Below are 16,229 nucleotides of genomic sequence, written 5' to 3' on the forward strand. Positions count from 1 at the left end.
ACCTCTCCCCTCCAGGGGGCACTCCAAGCCAACCCCAGCCTTTCCCCAGCAGCCTTGCATCTAACAGCCTTGGCTGGCGAAGGCCTTGCGGGTAAGATGCACATCAGCCAGGCCTACCAACAACCCTGTGAGGAAAGGAGGCCACTCCCTTATGGATAAGGAAATGGGGTTTAGCGGTGCTGGCAGGGAACCAAGGATTCCTGAATTCCTAGTGCCAAAGTGTTATTATAATGACATCCTGGAGGAACTGCATGTTGAGTGACACTTTTTCCTACTTGTACTCCAGTCCTCAAAGCCCTTCTACCATGATGAGGGGACTGCTTTTCTTTCTCTCCCTCAGACCTATAAGTGGAGAAGTACATGAGACCTTGGCTGTACCACTGCTGTGTTCCTTCCCTGGCCAGGACATCCAGCAGGACTGCAGAGGGTCCCAGAAAAAGAAAGGTCTGTGGACCTAGAGATCCTCAGGCAGCTTGCTTGCTGAGGGCATTTCTAGGCCTCCTTGAGGGAAGAGGAAACTACTATTTCCAAGGGAAAGAGTCAAGGAGCAAGGGGAGTCTGTGTAAATCAGCATGTCGTCACTGTGACAGAACACCTGAGATAATCTAATTATAAGGAGAAAAGGTTTGTTTTGGCTCACAGTTTCAGAGGTTTCAGTCCATGATTGCTTGGTCCTGTTGCGTTGGGCCTGTGATGGCACAGCACATCAAGGCAGGAGCATAGGGAAGATGAGTTCTGCTCACCTCATGGCAGCTGGAAAACAAAGAGAGATGTAAAGAAATAAATAAAGGGAGACACAGAGACAAGGTGCAGAGGCAGGGAAGGTGGCAGAGTGGCCCTTTGTCCAAGCAGCCATGTTTATTTATACCAATAGGTTCCATTAGGTCATTGATATCATAACCACATTATTTAGAGTATTCTGCAGTTACATTTCACTGTTACAATATGCAGTACCAGGAGCTTTGTGCAGCTCTCAAGGAGGTCCACTGTCTGAAGTTACTGTTAGGAGCACCGAAGCTTGGGGAAACATGGTAGTTACCAAGCAAGCAAGTTCCTTTAACCCAGAAGCTATGTGCCTAAGACTAAGGTTGACGCTGATAAGACTCTAGCATGGAGGGCATTGCCATAGCAACCGGGCATCCTATGCCTTTGTGCAAGCATGCCACAGCCCTGAAGTCATCCGGGACCCCAATCCCAAACACAGAACCCCTACCGACAGAGGAAAAATGGGCCAGGCTCCCAATATTCCCTTTGAGAGCACACCACTGGTGACCCCTTCCTTCCATGAGACCCATGCTCACTACCTTCCAATAGCAGCTGGGGACTGGAGACCAAGCTTTCAACACATGGATCTTTAGAGACACTCAAATCCCAACTGTAACACTCTCTGGCCCAGACTCTCCCCACCACCCCAGACTGCCATGCCACCTCACAGGCCCACGGCCCCCAGTGAGCCTCGCCTCCTTGTGCCTCTGTGAGTCCCTCCCCATGGCTCTAGACATGGCCATGTTCTTCTTTTTCCATCCACTTACTTTTAACTCACCTGTGTCTTTGTATTTAAAGTGTGTTTTCTGTAAACAGCGTATAGCAGCTAGGCTGGCAATCTCCACCTTGAACTTACATCCAGCCACTGAATGTGGAACATGGACAACGTGGTCGCCCATCCCCAGCCTCTTGGGCTACAGCGAGTGACTCTGGACTTGGCCTTTGCTGGGGTGTGGGAGTCACTGGACGGCTCAGGTATTCCCCAAAACCTGGCAGCACGGGAATGCACAGTCTGCGGCAGGCAGACTGCCGACCAGCCCTGCTCGGTCACCTTCCCAGCAACGCTGCAGGGACAGACAGGGAGAGAGCTGTTGGGCTGAGGGGCAAATCCTTGCATTTGGACTTTCCAGACCCTAATGTCGCCCCAGCCCAGGCTGCTCCTTCTCAGTTCACACAGCATCCTGTCTGTGGGCAGCGGCCGCACTTGCCCCGAGTCCCAGGCTCACTGCTCACCTGCATAGGGTGTGTCCTCCACGACTGTTCATCAGAGCTTCTCACATCCACCAATCTTCGAATTCCCCAGGAAATGCATGGCTTTTACTCTAAAGCTTTGCCACTGTAACTGTCACTAAGGAAAGGACTCTCATCTTTAGGCTACCTGCTAACCAGAGCAGCCCACCCCTTTGCTTATGCCACAGAGACTTGTGCTTCTCTTACATATAGCCAAGCCCAACTGAAAGGTTCAGAATGTAGGAAAGTCAAGTACATCTCATCCTGAACCAACTGCTGGCCATCTGCAGTCAGAGGTGATAACTGTGCATGTTTTAGAAATTGAATCTGAAAACATTCATATCACCTCCAAGACCTCCTTATCATTCATCCTCTAACTTCAGAGAAAATCTGTGCATTGTAGCTAGGAATCATGTCTCCTTTGAATTAAAATATATATGAATTTCTAAGCTGTCTAGGCAGATATTTTGCAAGTTATGGCAAAGTTCCCTAAGCTCATTCATTTCTTTGCATCTCAGTTTCTACAAATAAAACCATTTGCTATTGAAGTGAGGTGATAATATCTCACTAATATAGGGTCACCTCATCTTGCTGACCCAGCAGGTGGATCCCATAGTTTACCTTGAGAGATTTGAAAGTACCTGGCACAACATAAGTGTTTTACAACTCTAGGGTTTAATTCTGATTTTCTCCAAATGGTCACAAAAGCTTTCTAATTCACAGATACTTCTCTCACCCTTGGCACACAACAGAGACCTCGACCAAAGTCTGCATGAAATGTGGACCTTCCTGAAAGACACCTGCTCTCTGCTGGTAGGAGAGGGGTACCAGGGGTCTGGGGAGAAACTGCCCTTCAGCATCATTGTACAGAGCAGGGCTCAGTGGATGCAGCCCCAGGAGTGCAGAGGAAATAGCTATCCCCATGGCATCAGGGCCCATTGGGGAGCAATGGGCCTGCAGAAGTCAGGTGTCCTGTCAACTCCAGAAGGGGACCAAACTGCACGTCACTCAGCCAAAGCAACAGCACAGGGAGAAAGAGCCTCTAGCCCCATGCAATTAAGAGGACATGATGCTCTGTGAGCACAGGGCCATGGAGCAGAAACCAAGTTGAACTTCCATTTTGTCCAGGTTTGACCAGGGAAGGAAGGAAGGAAGCCTAGAGGGATGGAAGTGTGACACAGCTCCATTCTCTCCTCTCCCCAACCCCCTTTTTATTATTGTTGTAACCTTTTCATTTTGAAACCACTGTAAATTGACATGTAGTTAGTTTTAGGAGATGCAGAGAAGTCCCTCATGCTCTTCCCCAGTGGTAATGACCCACTGACTATATAGCACATTGACCCCAGCAGGAGAGGTATGACCCAAGTCTGAGCCCCAACACTGCCACTGATCAGACCGTTCATGTCATTTATATTTCACCACTTTTACATGCACTTTGTGTGGGGGGTGGGGGACGCACACAGTTTTATTACATGTGGCGTGACACAACCACCCGACACACAACATGTCTGTCACCAGGACTCCCATGCTCTCTTACAGCCACAGCTCCTCCCTCCCAGCCCTTCCCCCCGAACTGGCAACTACTAATCTGCTCTCCCTCTGCGTGGTTTCCCACTTTATTAAAGCTACCTAAGTGGAGTCATGCAGTGTGGAACCCTCGATTCTGATTTACAGAGCTGAGTGCCTTGAGGTCCACCCAAAACATGGTTTTGGTTTTTAATTGCAGAACCATATTCCATGCTTTCCTTCAAAAAAAAAGAAAAAAGAAAAAAAGAAAAGAAAAGTGCCGTATCCTCTGAATGTTGCCATGTACCTCAACTCTCACCATCGCTGGGAATAACAGCACACACTGGAGGGGAAAGAAAGCAGGCGTGAAGCTGCCACACACTCTCCGTTTGCATTTTTCTTACTGATTTGCTGATGCTTACTTTTAATTCAATTAATAGTTTTTTAAATTATTTTTAATTTTTATTTTCAGGGCAACCTCTTCCTCTGTTGAATGAAGTTTAAACAATGGCTAAATGGAAACTCAGATTTCTTCCTGACTCTTCTGGTCACTGGCAAGATGGAGTAAATGAACTTCTGTCTGTCTGTCCCTTATACAAGAAACATAAAAATGGACAGAAGCCTTAATGAGGACCAGGGCATGAGAGATGACACAGTCCTAAGTCCTCTGGTCCCCAGTCCAGACTCGGTGCTGGAGAAGCCAGCAACCTGGAAATTATGCCAACAAGTAACACAGAAAAGCCCCCAGAGGAGCTGCTCTGGCTGGCCAGGTCAGGAAAGGCCAATGCATCCAGGCAGAAAACTTCCATCTGTGACCCTGTCTGATGATCACCCCAGCCAACCAAACACCAGGAAACGGAAAGGTGGCCGCAGCACAGAGGCTGGTTGGAGAAGCGGGGCTCCCACCCCGCTGGTTTAACATGGCGCCCTGACTGCCCAGTCTCCCCTGGGTGGTGTTAGACAAGGCGAGTGAGATCCAGGAGCTCATCCGTGCCCAGCCTCTGCAGGAAGGATGGATGCTGCATGGAGACCCTGGGGCCCAGCCCCCACCAGCAGCAAGGAGGCGTCCCCTCACAGTCAGTGTGACAGAGCCAAATGGAGCAGATGGACTCCCACTCTGGCTTGGCCAGAACAAGGCAAGGCCCTCCTTCTGCTGACAGTGTCAGAGAACATCTGCTAAGACAGAAGATCTTCAGAGAGCAATTAAGAACACGCCTGAAACAAGTGAAAGAAGAAAAGCATTCAAAATAACCAGATGAAACTCATATCAGAGGAACAGGCTTCAGGAACAAAAGAGATGAAGGGCTGTGCCTGGTGACACACACCTGTAATCCTAGTGACTCGGAAGGCTGAGACAGGAGGATGGTGAGTTCAAAGCCAGCCTCAACAATGCAAGGCCCTAAGCAACTCAGTGAGACCCTGTCTCTAAATAAAATACAAAATAGGGCTGGGGATGTGGCTCAGTGGTCGAGTGCCCCTGAGTTCAATCCCTAGAACCAAAAAGAAAAAAAAAAGAGAGAGAGATAAAGAGAGCTATAAATTCCACCACTTCTCATAATAGAAAAACTTTAGAAGCCATACAATATCTATGTCCAAAAGATAGATAAATGATAGAGTGAAACAAAAGAACAGTAAAAATGAAAGACAGCAGCATGTTGGACATCAGTAACAGAATATTGGGTAAATAATGCAACTCTCAAAAAGTACACATTGTTTCATGTTCCTCAAATAATCTGGAATTAAAGAACCTACATCCAAGATATCGTCTGAGCATGCACAGATATGTCATACGACAACAGGATTCAGAAGCTCAGCCAAAGCCCATTTTGTTTTCCAGGGCCCTCTGCGAGGGTTTGCATGTTGATGCACTGTTAATAATAATAAGGTTAAGATTAATCAATATTTTTGTGCTTCACATTCTAAAATTAAATTAAATTTTCTGCAGATACTTTTTTGTTTGTTTTTGGTTCTAGGGGTTGAACCCAAATATACTTAACCACTGAACCCCATTCCCAACCCTTTTTGTATTTTATTTAGAGACAGGTATCACTGAGGTGCTTAGTGCCTTGCTTTTGCTGAGGCTGGCTTTGAACTTGCCATCCTCCTGCCTAAGCCTTCTAAGCCTCTGGGATTACAGGTGTGCATCACCAAACCTGGCTGCAGATACTATTTTAACTCAACAAATTTTAAAACATTTAACCATACAGAGTATTTTTAGACCAGAATGGATACGTCAATTCTCAATGAAATATTAACAAATCAAATCCAGCAATATATAAAAAGAATTATACACCATGACTCAAGAAGAATTTATTCCAGAAATGCAAGTCTTGTTCCACATTTAAAAATCAATACCTGCAACTCACAGTATCAATAAGCTAAAGAAGAAAACTCATTTGTTCCCATCAACTGATGCAGAAAAAAATAATTGAAAAAAACTAATTTCATGATAAAAACACTCAGATGGAGAGACAAAGCATGACTAAAGGAGAACTTCCTTTACATTATAAAAATCTTCTACAAAATTCCTACAGTTAGCAGACTTCATAGTGAAAGACTGAATAGTATCACCTGTAGACTAGGAACAGTCCAAAACTTTTTCACTTTTTAAACTATTATTGAACATAGCAATGGAAAATCTAGCCAGCACAATAAGGCAAGAGAAAAATAAAAGGCACAGTGATTAGAAAAGAAGAAAATAAGCTGTCCCTATATGCAGATGATATTATTGTCTACGTTTGAAATTCCAAGTAATCTGGGCTGGGGTTGTGGCTCAGTGGTAGTGCACTCACCCAGCACTCACTTGGGTTCTATCCTCAGCACCACATAAAAATAAATAAATAAAATAAAGATATTATGTCCAACTACAACTGAAAAATAAATATTTTTTTTAAATTCCAAGTAATCTGTACAAAAATTCCTAGAACTAGAAAGTAAATTCAGCAAGTTTATAGCACAAAAATCAACAGCAGTTTTCTGTTAACAGTAAAAATGTGGAAACCGAAATTTAACAATAATACCATTTATAATTGCTCCAAAGAAAATGAAAATCTTAGGTAAAATCAAACAAAACATACAGGACTTCTATGTTCTAAACTACAGAATGCTGATAAAAGAAACTGAAGGCCTAACTAGATGGAGAGGCATACCATATTTACGGACTGAATATGATGTTGATACTCAACATTTACTATGTTGAATGTCACACAGTAAAGACATCAGTTCTTTCCAAACTGACCTAAAGACTTAATGAAATTCCTGTCAAAATCCAAGCAAAGATTGTTATAGACATAAATGTTTATTTTTGAATTTATATAGAAAGGCTCAGGACCTAAATAACCTAAACAATTTTGAAAAAGAAGAGAGTGAGAGGAACAGATCTACTCTATACTCAGCATAATACACCATGATAGTGTTGTATTAGCAGAGGGGTAGTCACAGAACATAGTTAGCAGAACATAATACAGAACCCAGAAATAGAAACAACATTCAACAAAGGCACAAAAGCAATCCAACCAAGCAAAAACCCCTTTTAATAAACGATGGTGGAGCAATGTCCCATTAACGAATAAAATGAAACTCAACCTAAACTTCACATCTCACATCTCACACAAACTTCACACATTCAAGTCAAAGCTGATTACAGACTTAAGTGTAAATTTAAAACTATACATTTTTTAGAAAATAAAATATAGGATAAATCTATCAACCTAAGTCTTGGTGACAAGTTCTTAGACTTAATACCAAAGACCCATTCCAAACAAGGAGAAAATGATAACTAAGCTGTTTTTAATTTAAACATTATTTAAATGCTAACAAAATTTAAACATTTGGCTTTGTGAAAGACTTTGGAAGAGAAAAAAATATAAAGGCTAACAGAAAATATTTGTAAACCACATATCTGACAGAGGACTTGCAACTAGAATATATAAAGAGCTCTCGAAAGTCAAAAGGAGGAAAATTTTTCAATTTAAAAAGATATAAACAGACACTTCACCAAAATGACACACAGATGACAAAAAACACATGAAAAGGTACTCAACCTCATTAACTTAGGGAAATGCTGATCAAACCACAGGGATATGTGGCTAAAATAGCGGTCATATAAGCACTGCCCATCAGAGACTGGTGGGCACGTGAGATGGGAGGGTGCTCTAGAACACAGACGCCAGGTTCTTACAAAACCAAACGTGCTCAGGCGTGGTTTGATCTGGAAGGTCCTCCCAAGGCCCCTGTGTTAAAGGTTTGGTCCCCAGTGCTGGTGCTATTGGGAAGTGGTGGAACTTTTAAGAGGTAGAACTATTGCAGGTCTTGGGTCACTAGGAGCATGTCCTTGAAAGGAATTAGGGTCTTTTCCTCTTTTTTTTTGCTTCCTGGCCAAGCAGCTTACTGTGCCATATGCTCCCTGCCAAGATATGCTGCCTCACCCCAACAACAGGGCCAATAAAACATAAACTAAAACCTTCAGAACTGTGAACCAAAATTAAACCTTTTATTTATTTATTTAGACGCTGAGGATTGAACCCAGGACCTCATACATGCTAGGCAAGTTAGGCAAGTGCTCTATCACTTAGCCACACCCATAACTGCCTTTCTTCTTTTTAAATTGATAGCCTCAGGTATTTTGTTACAGTAACAGAAAGTTGACTAACTCATGTAGTTACCACCCTGGAGTGCTGCTTAGCTGTAAAAAGGAATTGACTGTTGATTCAGGCAACTTGGAAGGATTTATGGAAAATACTGCCTGGTTCCAGTTATATACTTTATATACATAATTTTTTATGTGTGTGGTGCTGGGGATTGACCCCAGGCACTCTACCAACTGAGCTATATCCCCAATCCTCAGCCCCAATTATATAATATTCTTGAGATAACAAAATTATAGAGTTGAATAAGAGATTGGTGGTTGCCAGGGACTGGGGAGAAGGGAATGCTATAAAAGGGAAGCATGAAGGATCCTCATAATAGAACTGTGATCCTGATGGAGGTCACACAAGTGTGCACAGGAGGTAAAACTGCACAGAACTGAGTACATAATCATAAGCAACTGCATTTAAATCTGGTGAAATCTGAATGAGGTTGGTGGATTGTACCAATCTCAATTTTCTGTGGTGAGATTCCACTATGGGTCTACAAGTTGTTACCATTAGGGAAAATTTGGTGAAGTAGAGTCAGGATCTCTGTGAATTTTTGTTGCTTGTGACTCTTTATCTCAGGACAAGGACAATATAAAAGTTTAAACTTTTTTCATTTTAATATGATAATAGCTGAACACAATAAAAAAAAAACGACTTTTTATTACAGATGAGGGATCAGTCCACTCTCAATGTGGGGCTGTCTCAGTCCCCGATGTGTGGACGTATCCTTTCACCTGGAACCATGAATGGACTTGAACACAGGACAAGGCCTTAAGTGGAAGTGGAGCTGGGATGTCAGGAGGTGACCCCAGTGTCCAGACCAGGACATGCCATTCCCTGGAGGTCTGTGGGCTTCTCCTGTGTGCGCAGCTCCTGGTAGAATGCATGAGGTCATCAGTGGTCAGGACAAGGGTTCCGGAATCTTGGAAGCCACTGGATCCTGAACGCTTGGCTACGGCCAGTGCTCTTTCCACACTGTCTGGTGAGCATGGACTCAGCCCTGGGCCTTGGTCTGGAGAGAGCGTGACCTTGCTCTCACAGGGAGGGTGTCACTCTTCCTCTTCTGGGTGGTCCCCGCACTGAGCTGTGCTCCTCTGAGGCATCCCAGGGAAGAAGGGGGCATGGCTCTGAACGTCAGATGAATGGCAGGGGATGAAGCAGGACACAGTAGGCCTCAAGTCAGGAGGGAGAGAGAACAGGAGGGAGTGTGGGCAGGAGGAGAGCCAAGTGAAGCTGGAGGAAGGAGGCCCAGAGGAACTTGGCCACCATGGCAGCCTCGAGGGCCTCGGGAGCTCGGCACAGTGGCAGGGGCCACTCTGGCATCGTTTGGAGCCAGCCTCAATTGCCTGTGAAGTGGCAGTTGTTTCCAAGGACTTGTACATAGAGCTGGTGACAAAGGAAACAAGTATGTGTGTCGCCCAGCTTGACCCTATGGGAACACGCCTGGCGCTCACTGCCGCTCTTCCCTTCAGCTGAGACGTGAGTGCTCATGGCAGATCCCAAGAGCTCTGGCCATGGTCATGGGACAAACCCAGATAAATTGAGTCACGGTCCTTCATCCACAAATCAGGTGAATTATAACAGTTGTCTCACACTTTATAAGGATGGAATGAGGTATTTCTTAGTGCACAGATCAGCATCTAAAGTTTAACAAGTAATCAATAATTGTTAGCTACCATTACTGCAATTTAAATGATTATTGTCTCCCAAGAAGCAGGTCAAGCAGAAGGAAGATTCTGGTTGGAATCAGACGGGGTCCCTTACATGCTTCTGTCCCAAGGGAAGACAGGGTTCCTGTGAGGTCCACACCAGCTGCCTCCGAGCTCCAAACCAAAAGAACCACAGGAAGGGTCAGAAGAGCAGCAGTCATGGATGGGGAGGCAGGTGTGTGTGGCCAGTAGCCCCTTTGCCCCTGATCTCTGGATGGATGAATGACAGACACCTTGGTCCCAGCCTGGTGGGGATTCTCTTGACTCGCTTCTCTTGACTCGCCTGAGTCAGGCTCTGCAAGGGCATGGCAAGGGGGCGTCAGGGAGAACCAGGTGGTCACTTCCTGTTGGCTTTTGTAGCTATGAGAGACAAACGACAGGATAACTGTCTCCACAGAGGTGTTACCCAGGCCAAATGGCCCCCAGGATGAGGCCCCAGAGTGCAACCCTGGCCTGCTGACAAAAGGTGAACAACTAGCTCCTGCTCTTATAGAGAAAGGTAAAGGGGACAGTGGCCATTCCTGCCTTATGCTGCTAGGTGTCATCTGCAAGTTCCTTAAGGCAGGTGACAGGCAGGAGCCCAGGAGTGTCCCTCCCATGGTCACAGGTTGCCCTTTCCCTGCAGCCCCACAGAACAGCAGCCCTCTGGCCTCTTCAGCAGCTGTTCCTGAGCAGAGAAGCAGGAGGAAGAAGGGCCAGAAGAAGAAGCGGGCGAATGCCAAGGCAGGTATGTCCCTGCTGGACCCTCAAGCATCCTTGACCTTAGGAAGAGCCAGTGAGCACTTGGCACCTGTCCTCCCAGGCAGGTCTTATCTTTGGGGTCAGGGGCCCGGGAGGGTGGGTGCAGGAGCTCCGGGGGCCGCAGCCCTGCTCACCCGGGGCCTGTGTTCCCCAGCCACCCAGGAGGGCAGCTCTGCCGCCTCCACAGCAGCCTCCTCAGAAGCCATTTCCCAGCTGAAGCTCTGGAGGAGGAGGGGACAGAAGAACATATGGACTGTCGACCACATTCAGGGGACAAAACTGAGGATGAACAAGAGGAGAAGGCCCAGTTACCGCCCTGAGGACCAGGAAGCCTTCTACCGACTTCTGGGTGGGTTCTCAGCTGGTGACGTGCTCAGGGTCCTTTGAAACTAAGAGTTGTAGAGAACTGGGGCTGGCCTCCCTCCTGGAGTACAGGTGGCACTGACGTAGAGCGCCTGGTCCTGTGGAGCTGTGAGGGCGCTTCTTCCTGAGCCACAGTCCTGGGGGGCAGGAGAAGGGGCTGCAGGTTGGAGAGCCGTCCCTTGCTGGGACGGCTCAACTGCACCAGTCAGGACAGAGTGGAGGACACAGAAAACAAACACCATCCGCAGAAGCAGGGATCTCGGCAGTAGCCATGAGGAAGATGTTAAGAAATGCAGGTGGAAGGGAGTAGGGGACTGTCAGGAAGCAGGAGGCTCAAGAAGGGCCACTTGAGAAGATGACATCGGGCCCAGAAGCAGACCCAGTGTGGCGGCTTGGGGACAACACCAAGGTCACACTGTCCCACGCAGCATCCACTAGCCACATGAGTTAAGCTTTCCAAATTCAGCTCTTCAGCCTCGAAAGCCACTGGACTTCACAGGTGTGGGCATCCTCACCATCACAGGGCTCTGGGCACAGGGCTCTTCCAAGGGCAGGGGATGGGAGAAGGCATCCCTTCCCTGTGCAAGTGTCCCTGTCCTGGGCCAGGGGAAGGGTACACAGGGCCTGGTGCTCTCAGGGGAAAGCTCTAGCCACAGGAGCCCAGGGAGGGGGCAGCTCACTGCTGCAGGGAAGGAGGCCCAGCAGGCAGGGGCTGCAGCCTCTATCTTACAGTGCTCGGGGCAGGGCAGCGCAGCACCGTCACACGTGACAAAGTATCAGGGCGAGGTGTCACAGAGTCGGAGACATGTCCAAGCTTTCAGGTGGAGGTACTGTTAAGCTTTGAGAACCAGGTCAAATCTCTTCTGCCCTCATGCCCCCACTGAGGGTTCAGCAATAGTCCCACATTCACGCCCCTGCTGCCTCCAGTGGGCCAGGGGAGGGACACGCATTCTGAGGCCAGCCCTTCCTGGGGCAGGGCGGCTGCTGTCCTCCTGGAGCTGCTCACTTGGAGAGCTCCTCTGAAGGCCCCCACACAGGGGTTCCCCCATGTACACTCATCTCCAGATGGCTGCTGTCTGCTTCCCTCTGCAGAGGATCCTGTTATCCAGAGCTTCCTGGAGGCCGACATTTTCCTCAAAGTGTCTGACAAGGTACCTGCAGATCCCAAGTGAGGGGGAGAGGGTCCTCAGGGTCCCACCCCCAGGGGGCTGCCGGGGAGGCGTCTTGAGTCATGTCAGGAGAAGGCCTGCAGGGGCCTGCTCTCAAGGCCAGAAAAAAGAAGGGGCACACTGCCATTCTGCCCTGCCCCTCGGCTCATTTCCACATGAGTTCCCCAGCCAGGCTCTCCCGGGTGTCTTGGCCTTCGGATGGGGAGGCAGGGCCCACTCAGGCCACTTCCCCATGTCCCCCACAGTACCTGCTGTCCATGGTGGTGGAGTACTTTGGCCGTGTTGGGCTTCCTGGACACCTCTACAACAGGGTCCACTTCTTCCTGGCTCTGTAAGCAACTCCTCAGGGCAGTGCTCCATCTGCCCAAGTCCCCGAATGGCATGTCTCCTGTCGCCCCATCAGCAAGGCTCAGTCATGCCACGTGCCCAGTTGGGGCTGTTCTTGACCACAAAGTGGTTGAGACCTCCAGGAGCCAGGTGGTCATGGGAGAAGGGAAGAGGCCCTGAGACGGTGAAAATAGCCCGAAAGCACCACCAGCTGCCCAGAGACTGAGGGAGGAAGCCCCTGAGAAACAAGGGGCAGCTAGAACAGGGTCCTCAACTGAGCACAGCACAGGCCCCAGGCTTGGAGTCAAGGGTGCCCTGGGCCCAGCAGATCCAGGTCACCCTGCAGAGAAGGCCTCTCCAGACCCTATCTCCTGGATAGGTGGTTGTCTCCTGGTCAGCTCCATTGTGACCTCTCCTGCCTGTCCTTCTGAGGCAGGGAGTTGTGGTTACGAACAGGCAAGCTTCCCATTTTCCCATGGCAGCTACATCGCCTCTGACATGGAGGAGGACAACCCTACCCCCAAGCGCAGCATCTTCCAGTTCCTGCTGGGCAAGGAGCACTGGCCCGACCTCTACAAGGAGTTCCTGAAGCTCAAGGTGGAATTCTTCCACGCCATGGGGCACCGAGCCTGGGTCACCCCAGAGCTGTGTGAGGAGGTCTGTGGGGATTGACAATCGGGGAGGCTGGGAGACAGGAGGCAACCTGGAGATGTGTGGGCGGCCGTCCTCCGGGCTCACCTCTGCGTTTTTCCCTTTCAGATCCAGGCCCAGAATCCACACCACTGGGTCTGGAGCAGGGTGCGCCAGTGCGCCCCCTAGGTTCCCAGGGTCTGGGAACAACAGGCAGGGCTGTGGAGCAGGGGCTGCAGATGGTCCAGGTGAGAGTGGGTCCTAGCTGGGGCCCCTGCAGGGGGGCCAGTCCCCCACCCCCTGCCGTGTCCCTGAGGCCACTTCCGAGGCTGGGCTGGCAGGAGCGGAGGCTTTGCTGCAACCTGTCCCTGAATTTCTTCCCACATGTGAGGATAGTGAGGGCTCTGAGAACGCCTGTGGTAAAGAAAAGGTTTATATCAAAGTTCTGTGATTCCAGGGTTATGTAATGTGCAACACAGAGTCTCAGTTTGCAGGCAAGTGCACACCTGTAATTCCAGCTGCTCTAGAGGCTGAGGCAGGAGGATGGCAGGTCTGAGACCAGCATCAGCAGATTTGCAAGATTCTGTCTCAAAATAAAATATAAAAAGGAAAAAGGACAGGGATGTAGCTCAATGGTAGAGCACCCCAAGGTTCAGTCCCCAGTACTTAAAAAAAAAAAAAGTCTTAAATTGAATATTTTTTTTTAAAGGAACCCTCTTGGAAATGCTTTTTTCTGGGTAACAATCTTTGCAGAATTTTGATCTGAGTTGAAATTTTTAAACATAAATACATGAAAAACACTGAGGTCATTCTTTCTGGGGAAGAGACTCTTACCACAGTGGCTCTTGGGAGGAAAGAAGATGAATCCCCACATTGCTCCTGTGTTTTGCATTTTGCTCCCACAGGAAGCAAATGCCCTGAGCTTGATCCTTGAGGATGCACTTGGCGTCTCTTCTCAGGGGCAGAAGGAGTTACCAGAGAGCTCTCTGGTCTCTGAAAAAAAAATAATAATTATTATTATATATAATACTTATATTACATAATATTATATAATTATATAATATATAAGATATATACATACACATGTATGTACATATGTGTATATATATATATATATATATATATATATATATATATATATATATATATATATATATATATCTCATTCCTGGGAACAAAAGGAAGACAGTGCCCACGTGTGGCTGTGAGGGACATACCAGAAGATGTGTTGGCAGAAAACCATCCCCTGTCCACTTATGCTCAGTGTGCTTCCTCTGGTTTAGATTTCCTTTACCCTTTGGCTTTGCTTAGGTTGGGGAGGCCACTAGTCAAATGTGCAAGAAATTCTGCGGGGCAGAAGGCTATACTGGGACAATCTTATGCCACACACGGGGCAGGAATGGGCCTGTTCTGAGCCTGGGGACACAGAAAGGGGAGAGAGGAGAGCAGGGTGCTGTAAGCCACAGTTGGTGTAAGTTTTTTGTTTCTATTAGTACATTATAGTTATAATATTGGGGTTTGTTTTACCATAATCATACATACATGGAATATAATTTACTCCACTTCAGTCTCCAGGACTTTCTCTTATATTTATTGATAGTATTTTTTAATTGTGCATCCAAGTTTGAATTCATCCACAGGTTTTTTTGTGTTTTTGTTTTTGTTTTATTGGATCAAAAACAACCACATGTATTTATCAGGAATCTCAAAATTCCAAAAACAAATAGCAGAATCCCCCTTGGGTCCTGTCAGTCAGAGAAGTGCGGGTGGCTCCATCCTCCATGCAATCCCATGTGTGATGCACAGGAATTTGCCTCCACTGGGCTCTGATGGCTCTTTCTCTTTTCTTGTAGCTCCCGCCCACCCCTGCCTCCCCTCCCCCTCCCCCTCCCATGACGCAGCTGCCTCTTCCCAGGCTCCAGGCAGCTGTAGAGGCATCATGGGGCTTCCCTCAGACAGGCAGGACAGACGGAAGAGGATGCAGGGTGAGCACGGACCATGGCGGCCTGCAGCTGGGAATCCAAACCAGCCGAATGAACCACTGCCCATCTTTAAGGGGATGTCAGCCAGCCAAGCCCTAACCCCTGCATGCCCTCGGGAAGGGTCCAGCAGGAGACCCCCAGAACAGGAGCTTCAATGGAGACTGAGGAGAGGGAGAGGCAGAAGGGAAAGTCCAGGGAGGGCCTTGGACCACCAAGGAGGAGGAACTGGAAGGATGAGTCCAAATCAATTACTGGAAGGTGGCAAGGAGGGAAGGAGTGGGTGCAGGAGAGAAGCCATGAGAGGAGGAGCAGAGCCCCTGCAGACAGGCAGGGTCCTGGGACTCTACTCGCAGCCCTTCCTGCATAATGGACTAGATTACCCGACGGAGTCCTATGCCACGAGATGACCCAGAAGTCTCAGCCAGGGGACCGAAGGGTGGCAGTGCTGAGCGTGTTGGTGTGTAGACCCAATGCGGAAACAAAAGCACAAATAAGAAATCATCTGCCACCACAGCGTACATCCTGGCAATATGGACATAGCCCAGCTTGAAAGATGAGAGGGAGGGAGGGGGAGGGGAAGGGCTCATGAGGAGGAGAGCTAAGAAAACAGTGGAAGCCAAGGTACCAGAAGGAGATGAGAACACAAACACGACCATCCCAATGCCAAAAGTAATACATACAACAGATTTAAAAGAGCAAAGAAAACAGAACAGATACACAGAAATTTAATGTAAGAAATAGAGCAAATACAATATATAAATAAGACACTGCTAAGACCAGCTGTATTATTTGTTTTAATAAATTTGAACTCACTACAAGAAGAAAAATTTTCAGATCGACTCATACTACACTGCGTGTGAGATGATACCCCAGGGATTCAGGATGCATTGATTTGGGGGAAAGGAAGGTAAATCAGGTCAAAGTAAGAGGAGGAATTATGATCTGGATACAGAGGGAAGGAAAAAACAGGCTCAGAATCCTTCAGATAGACGAGGAAGGACACACAAATGGGGTGGGAGGCCCTGGGCATCCAGACCCCAGGGAGGTGGGAACATGGCCAGGCATTAAATGATCCAAAGGCCTAGGCTGGTCCCCTGAGATTTGGTTTGCTCAGGTTCAGGTTTTACAGCTCTGTGTAGCTATTCTAGATGGGCAATTTTATTACAGAGC

At 47.8% G+C, this 16,229-nt stretch overlaps 1 protein-coding gene across 1 annotated transcript; it reads left to right on the forward strand.

The window, feature by feature from the left end:
* The first annotated feature begins 1,643 nt into the window (after positions 1-1,643).
* On the forward strand, positions 1,644-13,468 carry LOC107154030 (putative speedy protein E7). Its single transcript, XM_048810405.1, has 7 exons — positions 1,644-1,740; positions 10,473-10,574; positions 10,743-10,937; positions 12,044-12,102; positions 12,366-12,451; positions 12,930-13,104; positions 13,207-13,468. Exons 1-7 carry the CDS (start codon positions 1,644-1,646, stop codon positions 13,264-13,266), a joined length of 774 nt encoding a protein of 257 aa, XP_048666362.1. The 3' UTR covers positions 13,267-13,468.
* Positions 13,469-16,229: the final 2,761 nt, after the last annotated feature.

This window comes from Marmota marmota, unplaced genomic scaffold (genome assembly GCF_001458135.2).
Source record: "Marmota marmota marmota unplaced genomic scaffold, marMar, whole genome shotgun sequence".
In the NCBI taxonomy this organism is placed as follows: Eukaryota; Metazoa; Chordata; class Mammalia; order Rodentia; family Sciuridae; genus Marmota; species Marmota marmota.

What these genes read in the sequence shown, in the direction of transcription:
- LOC107154030 (XM_048810405.1), top strand. Translation starts at nt 1,644, where the DNA reads ATGGACAACGTGGTCGCCCATCCCCAGCCTCTTGGGCTACAGCGAGTG. An exon ending in GCGGGCGAATGCCAAGGCAG is followed by an intron (nt 10,575 to 10,742) that starts GTATGTCCCTGC and finishes TGTGTTCCCCAG; the next exon opens with CCACCCAGGAGGGCAGCTCT. An exon ending in TCCTCAAAGTGTCTGACAAG is followed by an intron (nt 12,103 to 12,365) that starts GTACCTGCAGAT and finishes TGTCCCCCACAG; the next exon opens with TACCTGCTGTCCATGGTGGT.